At 39.3% G+C, this 13,624-nt stretch overlaps 1 protein-coding gene across 9 annotated transcripts in view; it reads left to right on the forward strand.

Moving 5' to 3' along the window:
• DOCK3 (dedicator of cytokinesis 3) overlaps positions 1-13,624 on the forward strand; it is a 189,303-nt gene that overhangs the window by 28,452 nt on the left and 147,227 nt on the right. For all 9 annotated transcript variants that reach the window (XM_064667892.1, XM_064667899.1, XM_064667900.1 and 6 more), the window contains exons 4-5: positions 2,119-2,174; positions 3,854-3,950. In XM_064667892.1, coding sequence (XP_064523962.1) covers positions 2,119-2,174; positions 3,854-3,950 — 153 coding nt within the window. The remainder of the gene's footprint in view (positions 1-2,118; positions 2,175-3,853; positions 3,951-13,624) is intronic.

Below are 13,624 nucleotides of genomic sequence, written 5' to 3' on the forward strand. Positions count from 1 at the left end.
ATTTTTCCTTACCCTTAAGATTTTAGTGCTCTAACTTTTTTCCTGTGGGAGGCTTGGATTCATTTTCTAAATTGTGACAGTGATACTCATTAGTCACTCAGAGGAGCAGAAACCTTCCTGACACATAATGGGTAATTTTTTCAACATTTATGGATCTCACCTGGTTTGATCCTTTCCACCCTACTCTCCTAAGAAAAGCATAGGTGGGCGATCTTGAATTGCTTTAATTCAAGATTTTTAAAGAACATATTTGATAATTTGCATTATTAATCTAAGACAACTTTGAAGAAAGTCCAGTGGCAAAGGATATATTGTAAAGTTTGTTCTTTTTTCAGATTTTGACATTTTAACATCACTGTATTAGGTTATTTTGCAGTTTTTCCAGTCCTATCCTTGTTTTGCTCTTAGAGAACTTTTTTGACTGTTCTGATATCATTTTTTTTGTGACTGCATCTATGTTTTTATAAATGTATGTATCCAAACAGGCAAATAGCTGCCTCTATATAAGCATCACTTCATTGTGTTTTGGTTTAAATATTGCTTGTATTTAAAGAGAGAAGAGTACCAGATTTCTCATTTTACCTGTATTATGGAAGATAATATTACCTGTATTATATTTTCATGACTATAATACTATTACTGAAAACCCTACAGTCACTGTGTGTGTTTTGGTACATCTTCTGCTTGTGTATATGTTCAGATTTGATAGGAGAGCCCTTCAAACCTTCCCTGGTTTCTTAGGTAACCACAGGATCACAGAAATGAGCAGCATTAAGTGCAGGTGAACCAAACAAGAAGCTGAAGTAGCATTTCTCCCCTTCCCAGATTTTGGTGTGGCTGAAAACATTCACATTTACTTTTTTCCTGCAGAAGCCATTCCTTTTAGACCCATCCTTTTCCCCTCTGCAATTTTAGAGTCTTTCTTATGAAAAAGAAGGAATTTTTCCTACAATGTGGAATCACCTTTACTTAGTATTCCTTTCAACCCCCCCATGAAATTTTTTCTTCCTAAATTCTAATTCCTGCAGTTCTAAAGCTCTAAGACTTGAAAGCCCACACTTGATTGCTGACATTTTTGTCAGTCTGGCAGCTGGTTTTTAACCCAGAGGTTTCCAATTTTGTTCTGTATTTCCCCCTGAAGTGCAGGGATGCTGTTCTTACACACTGATGGACTTTGAGGACTCAGGGCTGTGTGTTTTACAGAGATCACAGAACAATATGTAAAGTTGGGGTTAAATTACCTCTTTTCCCCAATGTCTCATCACACAAGAGCACAATGGCCCAGGCAAGGTTGGAGTCCAGTCCTCATGGGAACAGCAGAAGGCAATAAATGGGTTTGAACAGCTTTTCCTTGGAAAGAGGGAGGAAAACTGATAGCTGCAGGGCATGCAGGTAATAGAATCCTTCTGTCTGTAGGGAAACACTGGTGTAGGGGCTTGGCACAGATTTTATGGTGGGCTGCTCTGCTCTCCTGCAAGCTGCAAAGGAGACGTTTTTCTGGCTGTCTCAGCTACCTTACATCTCTCCAGTAAATATTCCTAGTGTTTGGATCTGTTATTCATTCCTTTCTGCTACTGCAAGCTGTTCTCTGCACTCTCCCTACTTTCTGCTTGCTCCTCACCTCCTAGTGGGTTGTTGGGGTCACACCCCCTTTGCAGTGGGAAAACAATTGGCTAAACTTAAATCACTCTTGTCCCTTCCAAGGCAGCTGGTGGGATAAGAGTGGCATCTTTTCATTTGGTCCTGGTTGACTTACCAGTGTTTTTTATATCTCACCATGTTTCCCAACACTTCAGGAGCTTTTGGGAATGCACAGGACCAAGCTTGAATTTTTGTAAGATATTTTTATTGAATAGACTTGCAGAACTTCTGTGTTAAAAGCTTGATCTTTCTACATGGAGCTTTGATCCAGTGTGCTGTCCTGGTCTAAGAGGGACTGAAATGATCGATTGTGACTAATCTGAATATTGACTTTTGACTGCCTGACAGCTTTGACACATTGTTAGGGTTGTTGTTTTTTTTGATTGGTGTACTGGCAATTATTTATTGTGGCTTAGGTTATCAATGCTAAAAACTGCAGATATATTTTTCTAACTTATAGAATTTTTTATCTTGTAGGGGATTTTTCCTGCCAACTATATTCACTTGAAAAAGGCAATTGTCAGTAACAGAGGGTGAGTATTCTTCCTTCTTTCTAAGAAGCTACAGTTATTTTTATCTAGAAGGGAATCAAAGAAGTAATTAATGAAACTTATAGAGAGGTTTAGTTCATTGTATCTTTTTTTTGTGTATGAGGATCTGAAAACTAAATGTAATTCTGCAGAGTTTGGGGTGGTTTTTTTGTTTTTAATATAGCAAGAATCAGATCTGGTTACTTGTGTTCACTTTGGCCAATAAAACTGTAACTTCAGAGGTATCACCTGAAACACAGGCATTTAAAGAACTCTGCTTATATTTTTCATTTTTCATTTGTTTTCTCACTGGCAAAATTCTATATGTTCCTGTTTGTGGTGGAGGCACCAGTAAGTTGACAGCCCATCTTATTTATCAGCAGATTTTCAGAGAGACATCGTTTGACAGGGTAGCTCTTGTTACTCTGAACCTTTTCAAAGGGATCCAGCCCTCCACACCCCATCCAAAGAATGACTGAAGTACACTCTGCTGAAAATATTTTACCTTCACTGTCTTTGTTTGTAGCTCATGTGTTGCTGGTGGTAGATTTTTTTGAGTTAATGTGAATAATGTGGTGTCAATGCCGTGTCGGAGATGTTACTGAGTGTGGGCTCTGGAACCTGCAGAGTTTCCTCTGAGGTTGGCTGGGGCTCCTGAGATCAATATCTCGTGTCTTCACTGCTGCTTTTACTTGCATATTCCACATTCAGGCTGCTGTGGGGAGATTTATAAGTGCAGTGTTTGAGAGTGACCCGAGGCAACAAATTAAATGTGGAAGATAAAACGTATTAAATGGCATTTAGTGAAGTACCTCTAGAAAAATAGGTGACTTCTGATGGTCTTGAATTGTATGTTTATCCCCAAAGGGACTTAGTAAAGATTGTAAGGGCAGCTGTAATACTGATGCTTCATAATTTTTGAGTGTAATAAAATGATATATATTGCATAGAATAACTACTCCTAACGTGTACTCCCCTTAGGGGGAAGACCAGTTCCCTGTAATCTGTAGTTAGTGCTTGATGTTGGCTCAGGATTTGTAAAGGGCAAGCAGTTCAGGATATTTTGATATTTACTAGGAAAGCCAATGTACTTTTTAAAACTAAGTGTCAAGTCCTGATGTACCAGTTGATAGAACAGGATGTAGTGCAGCCCTGAACCAGAGGTCATGGTTATTTCGTGTTTGGTAAAAAATTCTGCCCCTGTATTTAAGAATATACAATATTAAAGAGGTCTGCTGATAAGAAAGGTTAATAGATAGCAGGTATTTTGGGTAGTTTATGATATTGGCTGACATTAACTGGAGGAGGAAAAGGGTTGGACTGGCTTATAGAAGGGACACAAACTGTGAAGGGCCCCCCTTTACAGGCAAGTTTATTTAACGTGCTGTAATAATGAAAACTGTTCCCAGTGACCTTGATGAAAGTGAAATTGTGTATTTTGGACAAGTAACTAGGAAATGCTTCACACAAGCTTATTCTTGTGGAATGTGCTGGAGGAACAGCTGACATGAGTCTGAGAGTGCTTCAGTGTAACAGCAGACAAAACGATCCTCCTAAGATACTCTTCTTTATGTTCAACAAATTCAAGTTGTAGCATTTTACAAATTACTATGCTGACATTTACGTCTTTTTCTACCCTTTCCAGGGTACCTTTCCTAATTTTCCCCCCTCTTTCTCTGCAGGCAATATGAAACAGTTGTTCCACTTGAAGATTCTGTGGTGACTGAGGTGACAGCAACGCTGCAGGAATGGGCCGTGCTCTGGAAGCAGCTCTATGTGGTAAGAACAGTGCTCTTACTGTGCATCTCAACTGCATTTCAGTCCATCAGGAAACCCCCAGAATCAATATAAGGATTATTGGATTCACTGTGCTAGTGAGGGTTTGCTGACTGCAGGATCACATTTGGTGAGTCAGGTGAGATTCACATGGGCTGCACTGGAAATTTCAGTGGGTCTGAAGTTCTGCCTTTAGATCTGAAAGCTTTATTGTTTAAAGTGTCATTAAATATGTAAGAAATAATATAATGGTGTACTCCTGTAAGTCCCATCAAAGACTTCAAAGAATTATTCAGCACAGTTTGTAAGTATTTGTTTTAGTGTCTAGAGTCTGAAAGGGGAAGAACTTGCTGTGGAGGGTTTCGTACAATTGTTCCTCCATATATTAAAATTAAACACTAAGATAAGTGTATTGAGCTTTATACTCACCTATTTTATGTAATTTTCAATTGCTGACACATAATGTCTCCTACTTCTGCTTTCATCCTTGCTCTTGTCTTACATTTTAATGGCCAAATCCCATGAAACAGCAGATAAAAAACTTGCGCATTTGAAGATATTTTTTTCCTGGTTTTTATTTTCTCTTTTTAGCTTAGTAATTGCAAGCCCTAACTGTAGGATTAGGATCAAGAACTGTAGGTGGTACAAGCCTGAATTTCTTTTCACTCCTTACCTTAGAGAAATACCTTACATAGAGCTGCAGCAGCTTTGTTTCCTCAGGTAAACCTGAAGTGACAGGAGTTGGATATCTAGGAAATAAATCCAGGAAAGATCTGGTTGGATGAGTCTGGTGTATCTCCAGCATAACCAGCTGGTCTGTACTTCCTTCAAAAAGCAATCAACTCTTATGAAATTACTTTTGCTTTTGTTGCTCCCAGTTCTTCTGTGGGGATCATATGTCCCTGAAGGCATTTTCTTGGAAAGTAACATCTGATCTAATGGAGGGAGGCCACAACACACATTTCTGTACCACCCTTTCCACTGGTACTCCTCCTTTTTCCCTTTCAAATACGTGATCTTTTCTGTTTTCTTCCTGTAACAATTTTCCCCTCTCCCCAGTGTCAGCTGAAGATGACAACAATAATACTGGCAGTGATATTGAATTGGAGAAGGGGGAATCATTTTACCTACAAATGAGTTACACTTCCTTTCTACTAATGCATTTCTTCTTTACTGTCAACACTAGTTCCTCGAGGGGAAGGAGGGAGAAAGCTCTACTATAAACTTTCATTTGGTGGTTTTTCTTTCTGGGACCGCTTTGTATTTTAGCTCATTATATTTCTTATAACATTGCACAAAACATTATTGTATTCTTAAATAACAGGGGAAAGAATTTACTGTTCTCGTAGAACTTTGGAAGGAGATATCTGCTCCATGACATGAAGAAATTGGCAGAGGTTCTGAGTTGAAAATGCTTTTGTTTTGTGGTGTGAGGTTTTGTCCCCCAAAAATTAAGAAAAAAAATTATAATTTTCTAATATAGAAATAATCACAGAATTGTTTAGATTGGATGGGACTTCTTGAGATCATCAGCTGCCTTCTCGAGTAGGGTCAGATAGACCAGAGTGGCAGGACTGCACCAGTGAGGTTTTGAGTTCCATGTGAATGGAGATTCCACAACTTCCCTGGGCCAAATGTCAGTGTTTGACCAAGTTCAGTGATTTCTTCTGCTCAAGGCCACTGATACAGTAGCACAGCCTTTCTGATGTAAAGAACAACCTACCCCCTTGTGAAGGGGGTGAAAGACATTTGTCCCTTTTATGGGCTGTAAATTGGAAGCCTGAGGACATGCCCCAAGGTGCATAAGTGGCTGTGGCAGAGCCTGGGTTAGGCTTTTGTAATTGCTGTTCAGGCTGGAAGCTGTGCTGTAAGGCCACATCTTAAAACATATTAAGGGACTAAATGGAAATACTTGCTTGTCGTTGGATCAGCACCAGCAGAAATTTTTACTATTCTCAAACTGTAATGAGAATCCTGTAAGAAATGTAATTAATGTTATTTATCATGCTGCTGTGCCTGGTCAGCTTTGTCAGAAAGTTTCTTATTGTAGGGCAGGTTTAAACTCTGGTTGTTCCACAGATGATTTCAGTAGGTCAGTGCCTGTAAGGGGTACCAGCAGTGCTGCCAAACAGCATCTCTCAACATCTCTGAATAGGCTGAAGTGCTCATCTCATGATTTTTGGTGAACTGCTTACCTGGATTATGGTTTGAAAGACCAAGTTTGTTTCAATTAAAAATTCCAATCAGTTGCCTTACTTGTATTGCTGAGATACATTGTAGGGTTTGTATTTGTCTTGCAGTTAAACAATAGGAACTGGGATGTAATACCCAGCAAGCCTGGAGTGATTAAAACACTGCCTGGAGAGGGATTCTGTGTTGTTCCAAGATAAGGTAGCTCAGCTGACAGAAAATTGGAGGGAGGAGGAGAACAGTGAGAAATGGAAGGGTAAAGTGAATCACAGCTTTGAGACAGCTGCAGAAAATCAGTTGGTGTAAAATGTTGGGAATCTTGCTCCTTTCCTCCTGTCCACAGAGAGCCTGTGCTGGGACCGGGAATAAACGGTGTGGGGAAGCTCGGATGGGCTTGAGTTCTGGGGGCTGTGCAGCAATATTAGTTTAGATGGCTGTGAAGCAGATATTAGAAAGATTAGCCTGAGTTTACTGTACTGCACAGGGCTGTGATAGTCTTGTAATTTTTGCTGTCAAGGTGAAAGCACAGTGATGGTCTGGGAGAAAAAGGCATTTGTCTGAAATGAGTTCACAGAGAAAGGGCTGTGCCTGAAATGAATTTGGAATGGAAAGATGTGTGTTGTGTTCTTTGCTTTACTGTAGTGTCACATTATGGTCTGAGCAGTTGCATTCTGATCATATAACTCTTTAAATGCTAACAAAACAACAAGTATTTTGAAAATGGCAGAGGTTTTTCTTAAATTGGAAAGGAATATAAATAATACTGATATGAAAGATACCCGAATTTGTTACTTATTTTTTCAATATTTGTCGTTTATTTGTTATTTGGGTTTTTTTTTCTAATGCTAACCTTGTCAGAAATTCTAGACCTACATAAAAATAATCTTTAGGGGTTTTTTTCTAATTGAGCAATCAGAAATAGAACTTAAATATTTAATATTTTTAAAGGAGTAAAGATGGTATGACTTCTCTTGTTCTGGGGACAGACTTCTTAGGAGTGCCTGTAGCAATAGGACAAGGGGTTATGGTTTTAAACTAGAAAAGAGGGGAGATTGACTAGATAAAAGGAAGAAAACTTCTACACATGAGTTGGTGAGGCCCTGGCACAGGTTGCCCAGAGAAGCTGTGGCTCTCCCATCCCTTGAAGTGTCCAAGGCTGGGCTGGACAGATCTAGTGGCAGGTGTCCCCTCCCATGGCAGGGGAATTGGACTGGATGACCTCTAGAGGTCCCTTCTGACCCAGGCTGTTTGTGATTCTAGGAAAAGAGCATTTTTCCCATATTTGAATAACGTAGTCTGTGTGCAGGTCCCGTGTCATGACACTGGAAAATGAAGAGCAGTTCTGATCTGCCTGTGTCCAGGCTTCTAAGATGAGCACTGAAACAATAAGATTAATGACTCCTTTCTGTCAAAAAAGGCCACTGTTCTATTTAACCTACTTGGTTTGGCTTTCCCTCCTTGCACTACCACTGTGCAGATGGTGAGGAGGGAGTTCACAGGATCTGAGTGTTCAAAACCTGTGCTGTGTCACCACATTATACTGAGTTGCTCAGGCTGTGGGTAGAGTTTCTGGTAAGCACAGCTGACCAGATGTGTGTGTCAACACTTCCTCATGTGTTCGTGTGCTGTCAGTGACTGTACAGACCCTGTATCTCGTGTTATTGTTTTGCCTGCCTCTAATACTCTGCATCCTTCTTTAGATTAATTTGGACCAGATAACTATGTCACTTTGTGGGAAGCCTAAGAAATGCAAAAAAAGGTTCTGCTTATTGTTTCCCAGTACTGCAAAGGCAATAAGCAAAGGATGCCAGTGATTCCCTTCCCCAATACTGTACTTAATTTGGAGTGGAGAAGGAAAGGAAGGAAAAGTAAGATTACTAGTGTACCACTGTAAGCAGCTGAGCCTGCTCTTGTGATTACTCCAAAGAGACAAAGAAGAGAGAGCAGAAAAGCAAGAACAAACCTTGAGGAGACTTATGTAGGCCCAGAGGTGGATAAAGATGCAAAATTGCATTGCTTACAGTGAAATGTATGTGCTCAACTCTCGTGTGGTTCCCCAGACCAGTGTATTGACTTCTGTTGAGACAGCAAAATTATACCAGTAAGGTTGTTAACTTTCTCTCTTACCCTGTGTGTGTTGATAAGATTTGTTATTTTTATACTACTTCTAAATAAAGGATCTGCAAGTTCCCTGTAAGCTTTTGTTAATTAGGTCAAACAAGACTCCTGTGAGTTGTTAAGTCAGCTAAAGAGATCACTGAAACTCGCTGCTGGTGCACAGGAGCTATTTTAGCTGTCAGGAAAATTCCTCAGAGTTTCGGATGTGATGTGAGGACTATTTCTGTTGAGAGATCAGATGACTGTGGAGAGACCAAACATAATTGCCCAACTTAGAATTTGGTCAGATCAATAATGTTAATTTGCTACTTTTATGCAAAGGGGAGCGAGGGACGTGTGGAGTGACTTCTCTTCTAGTTTCAGGAGTTAGACCTGATGGTGTTGGGAATAGATGGAATTTTTGCCAGCTCAGTGTGAAAACAGTTTCCCATTGGCTGCTTTTCAATTTCCTGAGGGATCCTATAAAGGAATAGAGGGGGTAACAGGACTTGGGGCAATTGCAGGTGTGTGGTTTGGGTGTTTTAGGGTGTCCCTAAAATCAAAGCACTGAAAGTTAAAGCTCATCATGAGAAATGCCATTCACTGAGTCACTCAGGTGGTTTACTCTTGTAGTGAGTATTTTGAGACATTTTTATTTAGTGAGATGCCTTTTGCTCCATATCTGATGAAATGTGATGGATTTCTAAAATATGTAGACAGAGAAAAGTGTGGTATGATCTAAAATTGATATGCTGCATCTGAGGTCTGCAGCAGAAGGTCTCCCTTGAAGGAACAGAATTCCTTCAAGTCAAGGCTTAGCAGATTTCCTACACACTTCCAGTTCTGTGCAAGCAAACTCTTGGAAAGATGAAGTATTTGTACCGAGACATATGCACAGAAATAGTACTGCACATCCACGTGGCCTTCTTTCCTTTTTCAAGGTTACCTGCAAATAGAAAACTCCTTTAGGGTGGTTGTTCAGGTTTGTGAAAGAGACATTTTAAAAGAATCTGAAGAGCTCGTCTGGCCCCAGTTGACACTGAGAGACTCAGAGTTATCACTTTACAAGACAGGACTGTGGATAATAATGTTCAGCAGTATTATGGCTATTTTTATATCTTTCTGTGTTTGGAGTGAAGGATGAACCTTCATGGAGTGGCCAGAACTCAGACAGGAGTTTGAGGCAGCTGATAGTCTTGTTAAGTGCTGCCCAAAATATAAGGGAAACTAAGAGTAAATAATTCCCCTTTCAGTGCCACTCCTTCGGTTCCTCAAAGGGAAGAGTGCCCTGAGAAATCATCTGATTGCTTAGCAACGGAATGTGAGGCTTTTAGCAGATTTGTTATTTGATTACTAGAAAATACTTGAAGATTTTTCTTGATTGGGTTGTGAGGGGTGTGTGCAGAATGATTTGCACGGTGATGAACACTTCAGTGTAATATGCATGAGGTGGATATCTTTATAATTTGGTATGTTTAGTCATGGAGGGGGAAGCTGGAGGTAAATGATGGAATATCCCAGGCTGGAGGGGACTGTGAAAAATCATCTGGTCCAACCTTTTGTCAGAAAGGGATCCTACATGAGGCTATCTAGCACCTTGTCTTAATCCAGTGAAGGGTTGTTCTTATTGTAAAACATTTCTTTCTTATGTTGAGGCAAAAACTCTCCTGCTGCAACTTCCCCCCATTGCCCCTTGTGTCCTCCATGTGTCTCCCTGTGGACAGGGAGCCTCCACCCTCTCTGGGAGGATGTGCTGGTACTGGAATACTGTGATGAGGTCCCCCTGAGCTGCCTCCTCCAGGGAGAAAAGACCCAGCTCCTTTTGTCTTTCCTCACAGGGCAGAACCTGCAGCCCCTCAATCCTCTTCGTGTCCCTCCCTTGGACCTGCTCCAGTCTGTCCCATCTTTCTTGAATTGTTGGGAGCAGAATAAAGACCACAATATCACAGTGTCACAGTGTGATTTGTGTCTGCTCATTATCTCAGACAGGTAGAAATTTTCATGAGTAAAATCTTAGAATTTTATGCTGCTTAGAGATGTTGTCTGTGGGAGGTTGAGTCGAAGCCCTCCTCGTGCTTTGTCAAATTGAGACTTGCATTTACAGCAATTTATTAGCTATGGTTTCTTGGAGGTCTTTAGTGGATGTCATGACCTCTCTTTACATTTCTTCCTTGGTAGAACAGCCCTCATGTAGAAAATACACTTAATGTTTATTAGGTCACTGCCATAAAATACTGTTTATTTCAGTACATTTTCCCTTAACACTGACTTCCTGAAGTTCAGTTCAAGTGCTTCATATTTTAAGGTTATAACGGGTTGCCATAGTTATTATTTTTCCCTTCCCTAATTTGAAGAGATTTAATGCAGTCAGTCTCTCACAGTGATTTGTGCAAGTGTGAGAGCTTTAAGGAATTAAAAGTAGGCGTAAGTTTTTAGGAGAGTAAAATAAGATTAGTTTGTAAGCAAATCTTATACCATTAAAATCTGAAAAATTATGATAATTGATTTGGAAGTTATTTTCCTTTGAAGCCCCCAGAACTTTATGGCTACTTTGTTGGGTTTAAGGAACAATATAACAAGGAGCAATATATGCAGTACCTTTCATTTACTGCCACATACAGATTTATGGTATCATTTAAGATTATTAGGATCAACTAGACAGTTTTTATGTATTTTCAAACAAACTAGAGGTTGACTATAAAACAAAAACTACAGAGTATTAATCAAACTGTCTGGGAGGAATATATGTTTTGAGTTACCATGGATATGGATAGATTTTTTAATAGATTTTAAAAGTAGAGGCAGAATTAAATGTAAGTCACCTTCTGGTGTCCTTGGCAAGTCCTACTGTCACAAACTACATGCAGGGTGTTTTTATAGTCTTGCTTTGTAGAAAAATGTTATTTAGTCATTGATATGGGAGATCATAATATGCTCTTTTATTTTGGTAAATAGAACTGAGTATTTGTCTTACTGCTAGTGACATTTATAGCACATTGTGTGGAGATTTGGAGGGGTTTTTTTGAGATTAAATTTTTGAAGTATTAGCTAGTTTGTACTTAACAAGGAGCTCTTTCCTTTTTAGAACAGTCTTTGATGTGCTGTGTGCTGCAAACAGTGTCACAGTACACATGTAAAGTACATGTGGGAAATTAAAACACGAGGATTTTATTGAATGCTGGTTTAAGGCTAGTTGGGAACTGACAACCAGCAAGGAAACAGAATTTACTCTGGGAAAACCAGTGGCTGACCTGTAGATGATTGCAAACTGTTTCTTCTGTACTGTAAACACAGTGAACACTGAATTATGTGAGATCAGGGAAAGAAGCTTTTAATCCAAAAATCCAAACAGGAGTTCCTTCATCTGCCACTGGAGAGACTCACCTGAGTTGTTCCAAATCTGGTGTTGTTACAGAACTGCATTTGAAATAGAGGCAAATGGGAGGGTGGTTTGGTTTGAGTTTTCCAAAGCTGTGTTTTGAGGAAACATGGCAGTTTGTTTTGGTTTGGATTTGTTTTGTTTTTAAAGAACAGAAAATTAAGAGGGGGGAGAAAAAGGGCTTGGGGAGCCTGGCAACCTGGCTTTTTGGAGTGAGGGAACAAGTTTGTGTGTGTGGCTAGAGCTTAGGAGGGAAAAGGCTGATCATCCCTAGTGGGTATTTATTGGAACTAAAGCAACAGTTTGGATTTCATTTCAGAAAAGACAGTTATTTTTTTTTTTAGTAGAAAAGCAAAGAACATCTGTCCTTTTGGCAGCCTGGATGGCACTGTTGTCCATGTGGTATCAAGAAGTGTCCTTCAATCTTCCCCTGATCTATGTTACTTGCTGTGGCTTCTATCCTTAAGACATAGAGAGGAAAAGGTAACTGCATATATAATTATGATAATTATTAGTAATGGTTGTAATTTTAATATATATGTAACAAAATTATATGTTTTTTTTTAAGGGGAGTAGGTAAGAGAGTTTCTCTAGTGGGAGGAGTAGAAAATCAGTGTTATATGAACTGGTGTCTGCACAAGTGGAGTAAATCCTTGTGACTGGAGTGACAGAGAACACCGTGGCTGCAGCAGTGGACAGCCAGCACTTGGCCTGCCTAATTTGATTCCTCTGCATTTTTGTTGCATTTGGCTGGAGAGGGGGCAATGGTTGATTTTTGTGTCCATCTAAACAGGAATAAAAATGCAGCTTAATTTAAAAACTCAGCGTTTAGTCTGGCAGATGGATGGATACCCAATTTTACATGAGGTATTCAGGTGAAATGATAACATTTCAGATTATTAAAGACCTGTTTCTTCTTTTTTGTTTCAACTTCCAGCCATGGGAGTGTGGATATAATGTAGGGATTACTGGTAAATAAAAACTGTTCTAAAGGAATAAGCAGGGTTACAAAGGCAGTGGTAAGGAAAATCTGAGCAGCTATTCATTAGTTGGTCAAAATAAAGAGAGGTTCTCATGTGGTCATGCAATCAAAAACTATTGTAAAGCACAGATACAGGAGCCAGGGCTAATTTCAGTTATTGTTTATCCTCATTTTCTTGAGTGCTTGTCTTTCTCTTTGAGCAATTTTCTCATAACAGGTTTTTTGTGACTGTTGGAATGAAAAGGGGGAAAATGAATAGAAATTGTATCTTAAGAAGCTACTCACATAATTTCTTAAGTTGTTGTTGTTACATCTTAGTTTTGAGCTAATAGTGATTATGGCCTTTGAAGAAGTGTGTTCTCCTTTCATAAATTCTTTTGCTTGTTTTCTAAAATTTTATTGTTTAATAGAAGTTATCATGCTGTGTGTTAGACATAAAGAGTGCTTAAAATAGAAGGAATACAAAGAAAGAAAAATAAAGAAATGGGGAGAGGTTTCTGTGAGAGAACTGGAATTTAACTTCTCCCTTTTTTTTTTGTGTTCATCTTCCTGTGAATTTCGTGGTGGTTTTGTTTAATTTTGAATTTAGAAGCAGAGCCTTGTGCTAGCTGGTTGTTCATAGGTACACCTTTGGTTTTAGTCATAAATGTTGGTTAATAGAAAAAAATACTTATTACTAAGTTTGATTTCAGAGTCTTTAGTTGCTATCACTGCTGTCACTCTACTGTTCAATGAGAGCTTCTTCAGGTAACAAAGATACTCTGTGATTGTATGTTTACCCCTGCAAATAGCATATTGCTTTTGAGGGAAAAAAAATAAATATCAAGTGATCTGAGGAGTTAACTCCAAAAGATAAATGTATGTAGGGCACCTCAACAGCTTGTGAAACAAATACTCATTTCTTTTTTACTGCCCGTGCTCGGTGCCTCTAACAGGTCGAGATCCAGGGTGTTCAGATGAGATCCAATAGGTACTACACAAAAAACCTGCTGCAGAAATAATGGAAAGCATAAATCATGTGTAGGATTA

The sequence above is a fragment of the Pseudopipra pipra genome, chromosome 11 (genome assembly GCF_036250125.1).
Source record: "Pseudopipra pipra isolate bDixPip1 chromosome 11, bDixPip1.hap1, whole genome shotgun sequence".
NCBI lineage: Eukaryota > Metazoa > Chordata > Aves > Passeriformes > Pipridae > Pseudopipra > Pseudopipra pipra.